Source organism: Pipistrellus hanaki (genome assembly GCF_964339955.1).
Source record: "Pipistrellus hanaki genome assembly, chromosome: 8".
Taxonomy (NCBI): Eukaryota; Metazoa; Chordata; class Mammalia; order Chiroptera; family Vespertilionidae; genus Pipistrellus; species Pipistrellus hanaki.
In genome coordinates, this window is record NC_140510.1 from 50,092,141 (window position 1) to 50,110,187 (window position 18,047).

The 18,047-nt window shown below is 39.7% G+C and overlaps 1 protein-coding gene across 2 annotated transcripts; it reads left to right on the forward strand.

Annotated features, from left to right (window-relative positions):
• Positions 1-624: 624 nt before the first annotated feature.
• RBM45 (RNA binding motif protein 45) lies at positions 625-17,000 on the forward strand. Of its 2 annotated transcripts, none has more exons than XM_084892683.1 (9): positions 625-1,056; positions 5,948-6,070; positions 7,752-7,878; positions 12,465-12,587; positions 13,295-13,474; positions 14,323-14,452; positions 14,624-14,708; positions 14,909-15,075; positions 16,800-17,000. In XM_084892683.1, the coding sequence occupies exons 1-9, from the start codon at positions 757-759 to the stop codon at positions 16,990-16,992; spliced, it is 1,428 nt and encodes a 475-aa protein (XP_084748809.1). In that variant the 5' UTR covers positions 625-756; the 3' UTR covers positions 16,993-17,000. The 2 variants fall into 2 exon arrangements, with proteins under 2 accessions (XP_084748809.1, XP_084748810.1); XM_084892684.1 differs by having other exon boundaries at positions 628-1,056; positions 14,912-15,075.
• The last annotated feature ends 1,047 nt before the right edge of the window (positions 17,001-18,047 follow it).

Consider the following 18,047-nt stretch of genomic DNA (forward strand, 5'->3'; position numbering starts at 1 on the left):
CTTCATCCCAATGCCAATGCTATATCCAGGCCTTATTTCTGGGATTTTGCTAAAACCTCTTCTCAAGGCCCATTAACACGAAGCCTTAGAAGTTATTATGCACGTTGCCTACACCTCACCATTTCTCCTAGTTTCACAGTTGAGTAGTGAACACCCATCCTGCTCTCAAAAGCCCAGGGGTGCTTGTGGGAGTTGAGCAGATTGGCAAAGGCATCGGTTCCGATTTGGGCTCTGTAACCTGTATCTCTGTTACCCTGGGCTATTCCACGAGCCTCAGTTTCCTCGTCCCAATTTTCTCAATAAATAAGGCTGGAATTGGATGAGCTCAAAGGTTCCTTTCAACATGAAGGCTTTTTCCATTTTAATGCTATGGTTCTCTTTGGAGCTTATGACCAAGATGGCAAGTTTGGGGAAAGAATCCTCTGAAGGTGGTGTAAAGCCAGAGTTGGAAAAGCCTGTGCAACAACCAGGCTGTTCTGGCCACATGGGTACAGGATGGCACATCTGATGTGTGGGGACTGGATTCAAGACCAGGACTGGGTCAGGCTCCTCCGGGTCGCCAGGGGGCGCTGCAGGCCACTCGCCAGCAGCCGGCGGCCGCGCAGCGGGACGGCGCCGGACTCTGACGTCACCCGGAAGCGGAGCGCCGGAGCCGCAACGGCCAGGTGAGCGCCCGCGGCGGTGGCGGGCCGGGCGGAAGCCGCGAGGGCTGGAGGCGGCCGCCGGGGGCCTGGCTCCCGCGTCCGGTGAGACGCCATGGACGAAGCCGGCAGCTGTGCGAGCGGCGGAGGCTTCCGGCCGGGCGTGGACAGCCTGGACGAGCCGCCCAACAGCCGCATCTTCCTGGTGATCAGCAAGTTCACGCCCGAGTCGCTGCTGCGGGAGCGCTTCGCCCCCTTCGGCGACATCCAGGACATCTGGGTGGTGCGGGACAAGCACACCAAGGAGTCCAAGGGCATCGCCTTCATCAAGTTCGCGCGCAGCTCGCAGGCCTGCAGGGCCATGGAGGAGATGCACGGCCGGTGCCTCGGCCCCTACGACACCAAGCCCATCAAGGTGCGGCGCCCGGGGCGGGGTGCCCGCGGGGACGGGGCTCGGGGGTGGGTCTCGGGCCTCCCTTCCCTCCCCTTCCCCCGCAGCTGTGTCGGGGTCCGGCGTGATAGTCTGCTCCCGGGGGCGGACTAGGCGGCCCCTGGCATTCTGGAGCCGAGGAGCGGGGAGGATGGCCTTGGGGAGAGGGTTTTTCAGGAGCCCCGCTTGCCTGCCTCGGGGTGCAGGGAGTTTTGGGGGGAGAAGGGAGGAGCGGAAAGAATAGCCGCCCCGGGTCAGGCCTGGAAGCTGTCGCGGCTCCGGCCACGCCCCCTTCCCCCCAAGCTAAGCAGGAGCTGGGGATTCCTGGCCCAGCTCTGGCCCTGGCCTACTTTGAGAACTTCTTTGACCCTTCCCCTCCCCCCCCCCCCTTTCTCAGAACATCCCCCCACCCACCCCCACTTTACCGTTATAAAAACAGGTGACTCGGCTTTTTCCACAGTTCGGTGTGGGGTTTAACAACTTTGATCAAAGTTGCATGAAACTGTGGCCCTCTGGTGTTGGGCATTTTCTTTCCCGCATATACCTGACACATGTGTATACTATGTAAGTGCAGGTGATTAAAATGGCTAATATTCCACAGTTAGGTATAGGGTTTAACAACTTTGATAAAAGTTGCATGAATCTGTGGCCCTCTGGTGTTGGGCATTTTCATTCCCACATATACCTGACATATGTGTATACTGTTTACTAAGTGCAGGTGATTAAGATGGCTAATATTACATGCTTATCCCTTTTGTGATTTTCAAAACCATTTTAAATAAGCCCTATTTGCGACGGTATTCATAGCACGTGTTCCGTTATTGCCGCTTTTCTTTGAAAGCAAACCAAAGTAAACTGCAGTAAGAAGAGCCAGATCTTGTTTGTGATTGGTGGTAGTGCGGTTGTAGTAAATGCTTCTTTGTGTGCTTAGTCCGCCCTAGTGGTATTTCTATTAAGTTTCTTCAGTGGTCTGTAAAAGTAGGATAAATGATGCAGGGCGGGAAGGGTTGTATGACAAGCTATGCTTTTGGCACAGGGCCTGGTACAGGGTAAGCCCTCCTGTATCCTTGTTGTTGCCAAGATGTCATTCCTTACTGTGAACTGAGAATCTAGCATTTGCTCAACTGTGCCCTTCACCTGTCCTGCAGAACTAGTTTTCCACAGAATTCTGCTTTCTCAAAGTTTTTTTTTTTTCTTTTTCTCATTTACTGCAGAAAATGAGAAGAATATTACAAATATGGACATATCTAAGTGAGAGACAGGTATCTCCATTTCTGGAGGTCTCTCCTTTACCTGCATATGCAGAAGAGGAGGTGCCTGGGACTGCACCAACAGTAGTAGACACCCCTCCCACCTCCCCAGCCCTTTGACAAGGGCGACAACAGATCAACAAAACTAATTGTAAGGACACAGCATATTCTAGATCGGGAGTGTGCAAACTGGTTTTCTAAAGGGTCAGATAGTCAATATTTAGGCCTTGTGAGCCACATACAGTCTGTCAAATACTCTTTATTTTCAGCGGCCCTTTAAAAATATGATGGGAATGGGGGAATAAGGACAATTATGTGAGACCATAATCAATAAAAAAATAATAAAAACAAAAAAAACAATGCTTACCGTGTTTCCCCGAAAATAAGACATCCTCCGAAAATAAGACCTAGCGCATGGAAAGATAAGACATCCCCTGAAAATAAGACCTAGTGCAAGTTTGGGAGGAAAAATTAATATAAGACACTGCCTTATTTTCGGGAAAACAAGGTAGGTTCTAGGTTGTAGAAAAAACAGAAGACTGTAGTTTGCTGACTCCTGCATTAGATTGATCATTTTCATCTCCTTCCAATTATGATCTTAGGGAAGGGCGTTTTTATACTTTTGGGTAACATAACCACAGAGATTATAACAGAAAACATGCTCCAAATTTGAAACCCATAGATCTCGTTCCCGTCATTAAATTACTATAAGAGAAGTAAAATTCCCGGCACTGAAATCTTACCTTTTAGCCACAGAGAAATTAAATTATTCCCAAAGATAATGAAAGTTTAAATTCTGCTGTTCACATTTTTGTTCACTCATTTTCAGCCAGAGGGCCTGTTTCACTACAGTGCCTAGCTAGACGGTCTTAAGTTCATTCTCAGCAGCTGCAGCGCTGCAGCTTGAGCTATCTTCCACTGGAATGTAATTTTTCCCCCCAATATTCAGTTAAATTAATTCAGCTTTAATTTTAATTTTTTCCATGTACTTGGCTTTTGCAAAATCCCAAAGGATCTATCTACAAGAAAAACTACAAAATTACTGCACCGGGCCTATAGCCAGTTGATTGTCCAAGTAAAAGTCATTTTGTTACCAACCAGCTACCGTATCTAAAGGAAAACAGTAAACCTAGAAAGTACAAGAGAAAAATAATTGGATTTTAGCTTTGCAAGAATGTCTCTTAGAGCCCATAGTCTGTGAACATAAAATCTCAGGAGAAATCATCCATTAGGAGATTAATTATACGTGTTGTCTACTTATATACTGTCTCCTTTATCAGATGTATGAAACATTCCAGTCTGCTAATATTTAGAAATTTGTGATCTGATGGCACCTTCCATCTCAAATCTTGTTACCTGAGACTCCTTTTCTCTCCCTAATATCCTCCCATATACTTAAAGGTTCCTATTGTCCACTAGACTAACTTTATAGTGGGCCATTTCTGCATTAGTCAGTGTTAATATCTCATAATATAGTGGACATACAGTGAAGATTTACTGAAACTGGAAGTAGAGTCTACCTGGGGATATATATCTGGCTGTGTCTTCTAAGCAAGTTTCACACCTGTTTCCTAAGCAAATATAATCTGTTTTGAAATAATTCTTTATTGTTGAAAGTATTACATATGTCCCCTTCGACCCCCTCCACCTGGCCCTTGTCCCCTACCCCAGGCCCTTACCAACCCATTGTCTGTGTCCATGGGCCATGCACAACCTTCTTTTTCAATAAAAATCTCATGGCTTTATAAGCTCTGGGTTTCTTAGTTGCTGCCTTTTACTCTGTAATACCATGAGTCCAGATTTTGTCATTCTTAAATGACATAGATCCCCCCTTTAAAAGAAGAAAAAACTCTCAAAAGCTTTTGTGTGGCAATTTATATTAATTTTGTTACTTTTCCTCAAGTTATAAAAATAAAACTAGCCATTAAAATTTTTGTGCTTATAGCTCTATATAGAAACCCACAATCCTATTTAGAGACTTTTAACATTACTCTGTAATAAAGTAAAATGAGTAGGGAACTTTTTTCTCACAAGAGCCATTTAGATATTTATAACATCATTTTTGGGCCATACAAAATTATCAGCTTAAAAATTAGCCTGCTATATTTGGTCAAGCACTTAATTAACTCACCCCTAATGAATTGGCAGGGCCAGACCAAATGATTTCGCATGCCTCATATGACCTGTGGGCTGCGCGTTCCCCACCCCTGATAAAAACCAAGACAGTTCTACAAATTAAAGCAATATAAAACTAAATTATCAATAGTAGAAAAATAGAGCCTTCAATCACTTTGTGTATTTTCTTACTCAGTATATCATTTGCATTGTCATTGAGATGATCCAGAGTATGGATTTTTTGTTTGTTTGTTTGTTTTGTTTTAATTCTCACCTGAGGATCACAGCCTTTTGGTGTACCAGATGATACTCCAATTAATTGAGCCACACAGCTAGAGCTATCTTTTTTTAAAAAAGGATTGATGATAGAAAAAAATTAAAAATATGACCATCTAGAATTAAACCCAACTATGTCAAATATTACATTAAATAAATATACTAAACATTCCAATGAAAAGCAGAGATTGTGACCTTGGCTGGTGTGGCTCAGTTGGTTGGGCGTCTTCCCATGTAGTAGGTCTTACCATGAAAAGGTTGCCAGTTCAATTTCCCATCAGGGCACATACCTGGGTTGTGGGCTGGATTCTCAGTAGGGGGTGTGCAGAAGGCAGTCAATCAGTGTTTTTTTCCTTTAAATATCAAGAAAAAAGTCTTTAAAAAATAAAGTAGATTGTCGGTATTTTTAAAAAAGAATGAACTAAATGCTATTTACAAGAGACACTTTGGTATAAAATACACAAAGTGGTTGAAAGTAAATAGAAACAGCTGTTGTGGTATCAGACAAAATGGTCTTCAACAGGAGAGGAGTATTAACATATAAAAATATTAGTCAAAAAGTACATAACAATCCATATTGTTATGTAGCCAATAATAGAGCTTCAAAATACATTATGCATTATTGATAGAACTAAGGAGACAAATTCACAATAAGATTTTTATAGATTCCTCTCACTATCTGATAGAACATATCAGTAGATATGTAACATTTTAATAACACTTAACTATAAATTGACATTTAGTGAACACTACCTCACAACTGCAGAGTACACATTCTTTTTTAGTGTGTTCACTATTGTTTTTGGTAAACCAGAATCCAAATGTAAAACTACATTTGGAAAAAATAGTGCAGAGGTTGGTAATAGCTCATATAGAAAGTCACTGTAGCCCAGCCAGGTGCCTCAGTTGGTTAGAGCATCGTCCCATACACCAAAAACGTTTCCAGTTCGATCCCCAGTCTCGGTGCATATGGGAAAAGCCAATAGATGTTTCTCCCTTTCTCTCTAAAATCAAACATAGCCTTGGGTGAGGATTTTTTTTAAAAAGTCATTGCAATAAAGATTGCTTAAAAATTTTTCACTAGGGGCGTGCAGGAGGCAGCCAATCAGTAATTCTCATCATTGACGTTTCCCTCTCCCTTCCTCTGAAATCAATAAAAAATATATTTTTTAAAAAAGAATAGGCAAACAACTTTTTTTTTTCACATTGCTTTTTGGAATTTGCTTGTTTCTTAGGTTTTAATTGCTCAGTCCAGATCATCTGGAAATCACCGAGATGTAGAAGATGAAGAACTTACACGAATCTTTGTTATGATACCAAAGTCCTACACAGAAGAAGATCTACGGGAAAAATTTAAGGTACTTATGTTTTCTAATCAGCTAGCATTTGATAACTCATAATCCTAAATTGTTTGCATAGTTACTAAATCTAAAGTGTAGTATGAGTTAGATCATTAGATTGGTGGGGGGAAATTAAATAACTATTTTTAAGTTTTTCAATCTGTTTTTTAAATATTAAACCTAGAATGAAGTAACTTTAAAAATTATAGAGTCATAACCGGTTTGGCTCAGTGGAAGGGTCCCAGGTTTGGTTCCGGTCATGTACTTTGGTTTCGGGCACATCCCCGGTAGGGGGTGTGCAAGAGGCATCTGATCGATGATTCTCTTTCATCGATGTTTCTAACTCTCTATCCCTCACCCTTCATCTCTGTAAAAGAATCAATTATATGCCGAAACCGGTTTGGCTCAGTGGATAGAGTGTCGGCCTGCAGACTGAAAGGTCCCAGGTTCGATTCTGGTCAAGCGCATGTACCTTGGTTGTGGGCACATCCTCGGTGGGGAATGTGCGGGAGGCAGCTGATCAATATTTCTCTCTCATCAATGTTTCTAGCTCACTATCTCTCTCTCTTCCTCCCTGTAAAAATCAAATAAAAATATATATATTTTAAAAGTCAATTATATATATAAATAAAATAGAATATATAAAAACTGGAAAATACATGCAAGCATCTTGGTGTATTCATACAACCTTTAGATTAACTCTGTGAGGTATAGCTGTTACCACCAATTAACAGATATGGAGACAGCCACAGAGAAGACAACTAAGCCATTTAGTTAATAAGTTGCTGAGCCAAGATATGAACCAGAAGGTTCAATTCCAGAGTCTTTGCTCTTAACCACCAATGAGCTAGACTTTGCAGCTATCAGACCATGTTCAAATTCTTTATATATATATATCAGTATATATATTACTGATTTTTCACAGAGAGGAAGGGAGAGGGGCAGAGAGCTAGAAACATTGATGAGAGAGAAACATCGATCAGCCGCCTCCTGCACACCCTGTGCCCACAACCAAGGTACATGCCCCCGACTGGAATCAAACCCCCAGGTCCTTTCAGGCGCAGGCTCTATCCATGAGCCAAACCGGTTTGGGCATGTTCAAATTCTTACTCTTCCTTTATAACTTGGGCAAGTTATTTGATCTCTCTATGGCCCAGCTTCTTTTTTCTGTGAAATAAACAATATAATACATATACAGAGTGACCCCAAAAATATATACACATTTTAACAGCTGATGGCTCAGATTGAAAATGAAATCTATTTTAATAGATACTGCTTTTATAATTATTCAAAGTGTGTGTATACATTTAGGAGACATCCTATATATATCCTTGAAGGAATGTTGTAACAATAAGATAGTAAGTGCTCATTAAATAAACATTTTCATTATTTTGGTTACTAGAGGCCTGGTGCATGAAATTCATGCACAGGTAGAGTTCCTAAGCCTGGCCGGTGATCAGAACTGATCTGGACCTTCCTTCCTCATTCCAAGCTGCCCCCTGGTGGTCAGTACAAGTCACAGTGAGCGGTCAAACTCCCAGTTGGTTGAACTCTCGAGGGGACAATTTGCATATTACCTTTTATTATATAGAATTATTTGGTAAATAAGAGGTACAAATAAATTTTAAGTTCTGAAATAATCCCTGTTTAAATATTAATTTTGACTCTTCTAAGGTTGTTTTTTTTTTAACTTTCATAGGTGTATGGAGATATCGAGTATTGCAGTATTATTAAGAATAAAACCACTGGAGAAAGTAAAGGTTTGGGCTATGTTCGATACTTAAAACCATCACAAGCTGCCCAAGCAATAGAAAACTGTGATAGAAGTAAGTGTGTATTTAACATTGTTAAAAACTTTTTTAAAATTATAATTATTCTCAATAACTGTATTTAATTCTGGTTTGTGTTAATAATCATATCTTTTAATTTAATCTTAACAGTGGGAGTTTAAATATATATAGCCCTCAGATGAAAATTATTTTGGGCTATGATTAAGCTTTCATTGAGGCCCCATCTTGAAAAGAAATAGTAACTATATTAACTTAATAAGTGAAAATGTTGTTGCTATGTTTTGATTATTATTTCTATAGGCTTGGTTTGTTTTTTTTTTATAAGTACATATTTTACAATATTAAGTATGTAAGAAATTAATCTACCCTTTCAGGTGTTTTTTTAAAAAATACTTATACTTATTTTTTTAAAATCTCACTAAGTTTTCTTTAATATCCTACCTAATAAAAGAGTAATATGCAAATTAACCATCACACCACTTCACAAGCCACGCCCACAAGCCAATCAGAGCGAGTATACAAATAAACTCAAACAAGATGGCTACAGCCACAGAGAGCAGGAGGGAGGCGTTTCCCCGGCAATGGAGGAAGCCAAGCTTTCCGCCTGCCCTTGCCACTCAAGGCTACAAAGTTTCAATTGTAGAAGGTAAACAAATCCAAACAGAAATGGCTGCCTCCACAGGGAGAGCAGGAGGCTTGGCTCCGCTCCAGCCTACAAAGTTTCAATTGTAGAAAGTAAATATATCCCAGATACCAGGGCCTCCGCTTGGGTCACTGGGGGGCGTGGCCAGCCTGCAAACCACCACAGGCTCCTCGCTCAGGCCGCCCCATGCCCCAAGGGAACCCCCACCCTGACCTGGAACACCCTTCAGGGCAGACCAGCTGGCCTCCACCCGTGCACCAGGCCTCTATATTATCTAATAAAAGTGTAATATGCAGATTGACCTCACTCCAACACACAGTATGGCTGCCCCCATGTGGTCAAAGATCCTGCTCCTATGTGGACACAAGATGGCCAGCAGAAGGGGAGGGGGGCAGTTGGGAGGGACCAGGCCTGCAAGGGAGGGCAGTTGAAGGCGATCAACCCTGCAGGGGAGGGCAGTTAGGGGTGACCAGGCCAGCAGAGGAGGGAAGTTGGGAGCAACCAGGCTGGCAGGGGAGCAGTTAGACATCAATCAAGCTGGCATGGGAGTGGTGAGAGGGTGATCAGGCTGGCAGGCAGAAGCGGTTAGGGGCAATCAGGAAGGCAGGCAAGCGAGCAATTGAGAGTCAGCAGTCCTGGATTGTGAGAGGGATGTCCGACTGCCCGTTTAGGCCCGATCCCACTTGAAGGGTCCCAGATTGGAGAGTGTTCAGGCTGGGCTGAGGAACAAACTCAGCCCCCCTCTTCCCGCCCCCCCCCCCACCCCGTGCATGAATTTTGCGCACCGGGCCTCTAGTTTATTCATATTTGACCTAAACCCTAAAAAGAAGTTAGTATACTAATAAACCTAGGTTAAGGATAGCATTTATAAGGTTTGCTAATATAGGTAAGTAAATATGCATTGGGTTAATTTCAAGCTAAAGTTACATTGATTAGATCTGCTGTTGCTGATATACATCATGGAGAATTAGAATTATAAAGAAGCCAAGGAACCCTAGTCGGTTTGGCTCAGTGGATAGAGCGTCAGCCTGTGGACTAAAGGGTCCAGATTTAGTCAGGGGCACATGCCCAGGTTGCAGGCTCAAGCTCCAGTAGGGGGCATGCAGGAGGCAGCCAATCAGTGATTCTCTCCCATCATTGATGTTTTTTTTAAAAATATATTTTATTGATTTTTTTTTTACAGAGAGGAAGGGAGAGAGAGAGAGAGAGAGCTAGAAACATCGATGAGAGAGAAACATCGGCCAGCTGCCTCTTGCACACCCCCACTGGGGATGTGCCTGCAACCAATGTACATGCCCTTGACCGGAATCGAACGAGGGACCCTTCAGTCCGCAGACCGACGCTCTACCACTGAGCCAAACCGGTTTCGGCCATCATTGATGTTTCTAACTCTCCCTCTCCCTTCCTCTCTGAAATCAATAAAAATATATCCCCACCCCCCCCCCCCAAAAAAAGCCAAGGAGAGCCTTGGCTGGTGTTGCTCAGTAGTTAGAGCATCATCAGCACTGAAAGGTCACAGATTCAAAGGTCATTCCCCACCAAGTTCCTGGCACTTGTGGGAGGCAACCAATCAATGAATCTCTAACATTGATGTTTCTCTCTGCTTCCTCCCTCCTTTCCACCCTCCCATCTACTCTGAAAACAATAGAAAAAAATCCTCAGGTGAGGATTAATTTAAAAAAAAAAAAAAAGGAAGCCAAGGAGAATTTTCCTTATTGTGATACTTCTAGACATATTGACCTTTAGAAATGCAATATGCAGTAATAAAATGCAATATGCAGTGTTTCAGGATATTATAAAAATTTATACATAATGCAAATAATCACCGTATTTTCCGGCTTATAAGACGACTTTTGAAACGGAAAAAAGCCTGCTCAGATTGGCCAGAGTCAGAGAGGCGGTCTATTAAAAAAAGAACTGGTGTTGCCTCGGAAGTGGGGGGTAGTCTTATACAGCGAATACGGGCCTAAACCTATGTTTTAACTGTAAAATTAGGGGGTCGTCTTATACGCCCGGTCATCTTATACGGTACTGTTAATTAGATAACTCTAAGGTAAACACCAAAATTTACTCTCAGAACCATCTAAATTTCTCAGTCAGCATTAATTGTATACCTATGGTATATTCACCAATAGGTTAAAAAGAGACTTACAAATGAAATATAAAATAGTCTTGCCATTTAAGGAGTTTATAGCTATACTATTGGCCTGTTGCACAAAGATTTATGGAATAGGCCTTCCTTCCCTTGGCTTCCAGCACCAGTTTTCTCCAGCATCTGGGACCCAGGCCTTTGCTCCACCCGGAGTCTGCTGCCTTTGCTGCAGACTCTGCCCAGAGTCTGCCTTCTTCGTCTTTGCTGCAGACTCTGGCTGGTATCTGCCACCTTTGCTGCAGACTCAGGCCAGAGTCTGCCATCTTCGTCTTTGCTGCAGACTGCCGCCTTCTTCACTTCAAACTCCAGAGTCTGCAGTCTTCATCTTAGCTGTGGCCAGAGTGCCACTCCTGTGGATCCCTTTGTCTCCTCCCGGCCCTCCCCCCTTCCCCCCCCCCCCCCCCCGCCTCCCTCTCATAGCAGGTGTTCTGCCCCACCCTGGAGCAGCTGGCTGGCCGCCATCTTTCTTCTAATTTGCATATTTCCTCTTGATTGGCTGGTGGGGGTAGCAGAGTGATGGTTAATCTGCATGTTTCTCTTTTATTAGTGTAGATTGAGTAGCCAAGATTAAAAGGCAAAAAATAGAGAGTAATAGAATTTTTAAAAGGCTTTTTGAAAGCAAAGTGTATATTTTATTTGTCTATTTCTGTCACCCCAAGTACCTACTATAGTAACAAAACCGTAAAGATACTGGAAATAGTCTACCAGAGGTGAAAAACAAGTACACTGAATGAACATGGGAATGCATTGGAAGTAGGATTTCTTCTGGTGGAGAGTAGGCAGGATAGAAGGTGAGAGCAGTATTAGCAAAGGCTCAAAGCTAATAACATGTCTTTGCATAATCCTGAGTAAGGCATAACATTTCTGTTGAGAAATTATGAGAAGAGATAACTAGATACACTGGAACCATGTGTAAGAGGTTAGAAAGAGTTGAAGCTTCGTCCACGTTTGGATTGCCTTGTAGACTGTTTTAAAAGGAGAAAAATAAGGAAAACTATTTCAGTACAGTTGATCTAACCACAGTATCAAGGATGGATTTCCAGGGAAAGAATTCAAACCGGCTACTTTTATCCTTTTTGGAGCCATTAAATAATACAGTGGAAACTATGAACCTTCTTCTTTGAAGCATGTTCATATGCATAAGCATTTTGTTTAAAGTTTCAGAAGGATCATGAAGGAACCTTCCCACCTTTTGAAGCTCATTCTTGCATCCTTATTTAAAATCCTGGATTCATAGGAAAAGAGACCAGGTGAAGGGTTGTTGTAATTAATTTGAAGAGAATCTAAATTAAAAACAGAGGCAGGGAAGTTAGAGTGGAACATAATACCATCTTAGTGATTATTTCAAAGGAATAATCTTGATGGCAGGTTGAATGTGAAGAAGTCCTATAGGAATTGATGTTAAGGAGCCTGGGTCAATGAATGATGATGCCATCTGTAGTTAAGGGGACATTAGAACGAATCACATAGAATTGCTGATCTTTCATGTCTTATATTGACCCATAATTTGGAATTCTTACTGTTTTTTATTTTACCTTTTTTATATTCCAAAAAGCAAATAAGTAGGGTCTGGTGGAGATGGCAATTATATATATTTTGTTTTATACAATTATACAGGGTATCCCCCAGAAATGTATACACATAAATTTTTTGATAGCTCAATTCTTTTCAGATTCAACCCATTAGAATGAATAATTATTCAAAGTGTGTATACATTTTTTTGGGACACCTGTATTTATTAAGCTAAGTCAGTCACTAGCAATCAAGTATATTTACAGGTATGTTAAATTTGCTATGAAGCTCAAAATTCATGGATTCTCTTTTCAGGTTTTAGGGCAATCTTGGCTGAACCCAAAAATAAAACATCTGAATCCTCAGAACAAGATTATTATAGTACTTTGAGGCAGGAGACTTTGGCACATGAACCTAGAATAAATATATTTTCATTTGGTAAGTGGGCTACCTTTACCTTATTGTGGAAGTAGTACATACAATCTCAATTGACTTTTTAAAAGTATTATTTTATTAGCAGTCTTCTCATGTCCTTAATATTTAATACTTAGTTTAACTTTCAATTATAGTTTTCTATGGATAGTTATGCATTTTCTCAATATTAAATTGTCACTGCCACCTTTTTGGGTGAGTTTCTACCCCTACGCAGCTGGCCAAAAAAGTATGAAAGACATATACAGATATTTCCTCAGTATTGAATCCTAAAATTGTATCCCTAAGCCACTGTTGCTTTAGAATTAAAGCTAGAGAAAGGAGGGGAATAACAAAAGTAGAGAGTTAGGAAAAGGGGGAAATGAGTGGTGAAAGTAAAGACTGTGAATGTCATTTGGAACAAATGTCCTTTTAGAAGAATCACGTCATATTTTGCAGTTTTGCATATTAAACATATTCCTATGGAATTAGACTACACGTTTCTGCTTATGTTTCTGTGTTGAATGCTGGGCAGTGGGCAAAAGTTGTCAGTTTTCTTGTCATTGTTCCCTTTTGTTGGTACTGATGACCAAGAGCGTTCTACAAAATAGAGTGCCTTTCTTTAGTGGAGTGGACTCTATGAGAGTTCATTTTCTTTTCTGGTATTTAAAGTGTTAAATGAATTCTTGAATGTATAGAAATGTAAAGATTTACTTTTTTCTATATGATTGAAGAGCAACAACCTGAATTTTCAAATGTTGACAAGAATGACAACAGAGGCCAAGAAGCTATCTCCAAACGCCTGTCAGTTGTATCGAGAGTTCCTTTCACTGAAGAGCAGCTTTTTAGCATTTTCGATATAGTCCCAGGATTGGAATATTGTGAGGTTCATCGAGATCCTTATTTAAACTATGGTAAAATAATGTCTATATTTTTTAAAATGTGTGTTTTGTTAAAATAGCTTTTCTTCAATGATGCTTCATATTTTAGATACTGTTTGTGTAACAATTTTTCTTTTTATCTGCTTTAAACTTTAAATACAGTGATTCCTTGATAAATAAGCCCCTGGGAATTTGTCTTTTTTATACTGACTCATTTATTTTTAAAAAAATATTTTAACTCCCATGAAATAGAGCATTTTCTGTTTCCAGTAGTACAACAAAAACACCTCAGGATAGGACTCTTGTTTTTTTTTCTTCTTCCCACACCCTCTTCCCCCTTCCCTCTGAGCTTCTGAACTCTGTACTCTTGATTAATGCTAGGCAAACTTAAAAACCCTTAAATATCCTCCTCATCCCTACATCTCTTTTTCTTAAACTTTATACCTTGAAATGAAACTTCTTTCCTTCACTTCAGGTACCTACTTTCTACTTCCCACTCTTAATAGGAGCAAGGCTGTAATATCAGCCATTTGAACTTTTAATTAATTGACTAAGCTTATTATCTAGTGTTAGCTTAATTCATCTTGTATTTTTAAAGCCTTTTGACTTTTAAAGACTGTTTTTAAAGGAAGACATTTAAAGGGAAGTATTATCCTTAAAATATCATGTTCATATTTTTACCAAAATCTGGCTTATACATTGCTTTGTAGGAACACAACTGTTACACAGGTGTGTAAGAGAACTTTATTTTCTGTCGCATTTGATTCTGTATTTACTGTCTGTATGATATTACGGTATTTCTACATTGTTTCATGTTTGTGGCAGTACCACAAAAGTGTTCAATCTCTTTAACTCCTCTATGTTATCTGTCTTTGTTTTAGGTCATGGAGTGGTTCAGTATTTCAATGTAGCATCAGCTATTTATGCAAAATACAAGTTAAATGGATTTCAATACCCTCCTGGAAATCGGATAGTTGTTTCCTTCATTGATGATGGGAATAATGCCACAGAGTAAGTACCATTCCAGGAGTGTGAAAACCAAGCTTTGTGTATATGTGATTATGACTTGAAGAATAAAAATAGAAAATAATTAATCTCTCAGATGAGGAGGCCATACAAAATAAGCTACTGTTAAGAGAATGAGGATTTCTAGTTTTCTGTAAATTAATCAGTTATCTTCAGTCTCCTTAGAAAAATGGCAACACAGATGGTAGCTGCACAGCTTGCATCCATGGTGTGGAATAACCCAAGTCAACAGCAATTTCTGGTAAGTAGGTAAGAATTTAATCTTCACAATACAGCCATAGGGTATAAAATAAATGTGGCCTTGGTTTACCTATGATAGAACATTTTCAGAGCTATAGTAAAAGACCACATAGGTGCCATGATATTTATCTCTTTAGCTCTTGGCTTAAGATCCCTAAAGTGTAGTTTTTCTTTTTCTCGTTTTGTACCCTACGTCTTCAGCAGCAATTTGGAGGAAGTTCTGGATCACAGTTGCCTCAAATCCAAACAGATGTGGTCCTTCCATCATGCAAAAAAACAGCCCCTCCTGAAACTCCTGTGAAAGAAAGACTCTTCATCGTGTTTAACCCTCATCCTTTACCTTTAGATGTGTTAGAGGATATATTCTGGTAAGATACCCGTTCCACAAATTTACATTTATAATATAATTTGTTTAAATGAGTCCATTAAGCACTCACAATCTGGAAACTTCTTAAGTCCAATACCTATCAGAGTTGATTTGTTCTGTGCTTTTAAAAACTGTTGATATCACCCTTTTAAAATATATGATCATTTCCTTCTCTATCCTTCATACATCCTATGTTTCCACACAGACTTAATTTTCTGTTACTTTTTGAAGGCATTAAACCCGTAGGATTGTTTTGAAAAGAATATGTAGAATGGACAGGTCATCTGTTTCTTCATATAAGGTATATCTACATACACCTGTCCTCTAGAGTTCTTTCCACATAGCCTTTTCATTGTAATGTAATTTAAATGAGCAGTGTTTACTAAGTATCTTCTGTTTTGTACATACTCCGTTGTGTCCTTAAGGATTTTATAAAACCTTCATTGAGTAAAGAATTACTTGATTGTGTAAGGTCCCAGCTCGGAATCCAGGCCATTAAAAAGGGGGAAGGTTTTAATCTGCGCTCCCGGGCGAAGCTTGCTGGTCCGAGAGTGGGCCAGGGAAGTTCCTGCCAAAAGCGGCATAGGTGCTTCTTTTATACAGCTGGGGAGGGCGGGGAGGGCGGAGGGCATGAGAGGTGTGGAGTTCCTGCCTCGGGCCAGGGGTCTAGGAAGGCCCTAGGAAGGCACCAGCTAGCCAGCTATCTTTGTCACCATGCACCTTGCAGATGCTTGTGTCAGCTCTGGGCTCCCCCCCTGCCTCCACCTAACAGATTGTATGGAAGAACATATAGTTAGTGTAAAAAGGGGAAAGGCTCTTGTTTATTTCTGTTTTTAATATAACTCCTTCCTTAACTTTTTCTTTTTCCCATGTGCCTTACAACAATGTTAGTGAATTAAAAAGGTAGATAGGAAACTTATTAAAGAGCTACACAGAATATCAGGTATGTGGTTCAAATCCAAGTATTTTTACTCTCATTTAGCTGACTCGTTTAGTTTATTTCTTAAACCTGTCCTCTGGTCCAGGCAGGCACTATGCTAAATCCTAGAGACATTGTATAAACAAAACATTGTAATAGGTAAACAAGATAAAAGACTTATTGTCTTAGAGTTATCCTTATTTAAGAGACATATAAGTAAATAGGAAATTTCAACCCGGTAAGATTAGTGCTATGAAAAGAGTGGACAGGCTGTGAATTTAGAAGACTCTGAAAGAAGTAAGGTATAGTGGACACCTGAAAGTAGGCTGGGAGTGAGTGAGGGTGGTTATTTCTGCTGAGAGAAAGTGAAAGAGGTTATTAGAATATGGAATTTGAGACTGAAGGAAGATAAAGCTGGAGAGGACAAGGAAACTGTCAAGAAAGGCTCACAAAGTATCTTAAGGAGTTTGTCTTACTCTGCAGGCAATGAGGAGCTGCTGAAAGGAGTTTCAGAAAGATCACTCAGAAGACAGGGTGGGGAATGGATCGGAGAGGGACAGGGAAACTAGTCAAGAGGATATTAGAGTAGTAACCTAAGGAAAAGGTGTTGATGGTCTTCATGAAAAAAGAAACCTGAGTGAGAATGAAGAGAAACTGACAGATGTTTAAGAAGTGAGATTGAATGGGAGATACCATAGGGGGAAAGAGGTGAAAAAGAAGTCCAGAATGGACCCCAACTTTTAGACCTGAGCAGCAGTATTTAGTAACATCAGTTGATTTATTTATTTATTTTTATTTTGTTTCAGTCGTTTTGGTAACCTGATCGAAGTTTACCTTGTGTCAGGAAAAAATGTGGGGTATGCCAAGTATGCAGATAGAATAAGTGCTAATGATGCAATTAGTACTTTACATGGAAAGATCCTGAATGGAGTCAGACTTAAAGTTATGCTGGCAGATTCCCCAAGAGAAGAATCTAATAAACGACAAAGAACTTACTGATTCTTGAGGTAAGCCTTTTTTAATCTGAATTTTAAAACACATTGGCTTAATAGTATAGCAAGAAGAATATGTATAATATAAACTTTAGGAGTTTCTTTTTAGTGATTTAGGAGTTGTCAGTTAAAAGCACTGGCTTACAACTTTGCTGATAAAACCAGTTCAGAATAATTTTATAAAATTTTTTTAACTTGAACTTTTTAAGACGTAATGTTTCAATGTTTACTAGAAGAATGTTTTTGCCCTTCTATAAAATAAAATCAGATTTCAATTTGAAAAATTAATTACTTTTTGATTTGTGAATGTCATAGATGTTAAGAGTTGAACTTTTTTACTATAAGCTTTAATAAACATTAAAGTTGAATTACTTATAAAGATTTTTAACTTAAAAACTTAATGACTTGCTTTATGAAATGAAGTAATTTATAACAATCTTTATAAAGAACTTTTCTTTTTTTTTGAATTATTTATTTATTTATTTTTAAAAACATATTTTATTGATATTTTTACAGAGAGGAGGAAGGGAGAGAGATAGAGAGATAGAAACGTCCATGAGAGAGAAACATCGACCAGCTGCCTCTTGCACACCCCCTACCGGGGATGTGCCCGCAACCAATGTACATGCCCTTGACCGGAATCAAACCTGCAGACCGATGCTCTACCACTGAGCCAAACCGGTTTCAGCTAAAGAACGTTTTCACTTCTCACTAATAAAATGCCTACAGCACAATATTAAATAATAGAACTTTGAACCTAAAGTTGGTGTTTTCCTGGACTTATATATATATTTTATATGAGTTTGTGCTTTAAAACTAATTCAGAAAAATATTATTTTGTGAATATATGGATTAAAAAAATAATCCCGAAAATTTACCAAAAACCCTTTTGTTTATCATAAATAATGATACAGCCATATAAATTCCTTTTATTAGTTTTCAGAAATCGAACTTAAATTTTTATTTTCTGTAACAGTCAATTTATATCTTCATGGGTTGGGGGAACATTCTTGTAAATTTAGAAATGTTCAGCTATTTCACATTTTTATTCTATAAATGAAT

Coding starts and splice junctions, on each gene's coding strand:
- RBM45 (XM_084892683.1), top strand. CDS start 757: ATGGACGAAGCCGGCAGCTGTGCGAGCGGCGGAGGCTTCCGGCCGGGC. Junction 13,475..14,322: donor AGATCCTTATTTAAACTATG/GTAAAATAATGT, acceptor TCTTTGTTTTAG/GTCATGGAGTGGTTCAGTAT. Junction 14,453..14,623: donor GATGGGAATAATGCCACAGA/GTAAGTACCATT, acceptor AGTTATCTTCAG/TCTCCTTAGAAAAATGGCAA.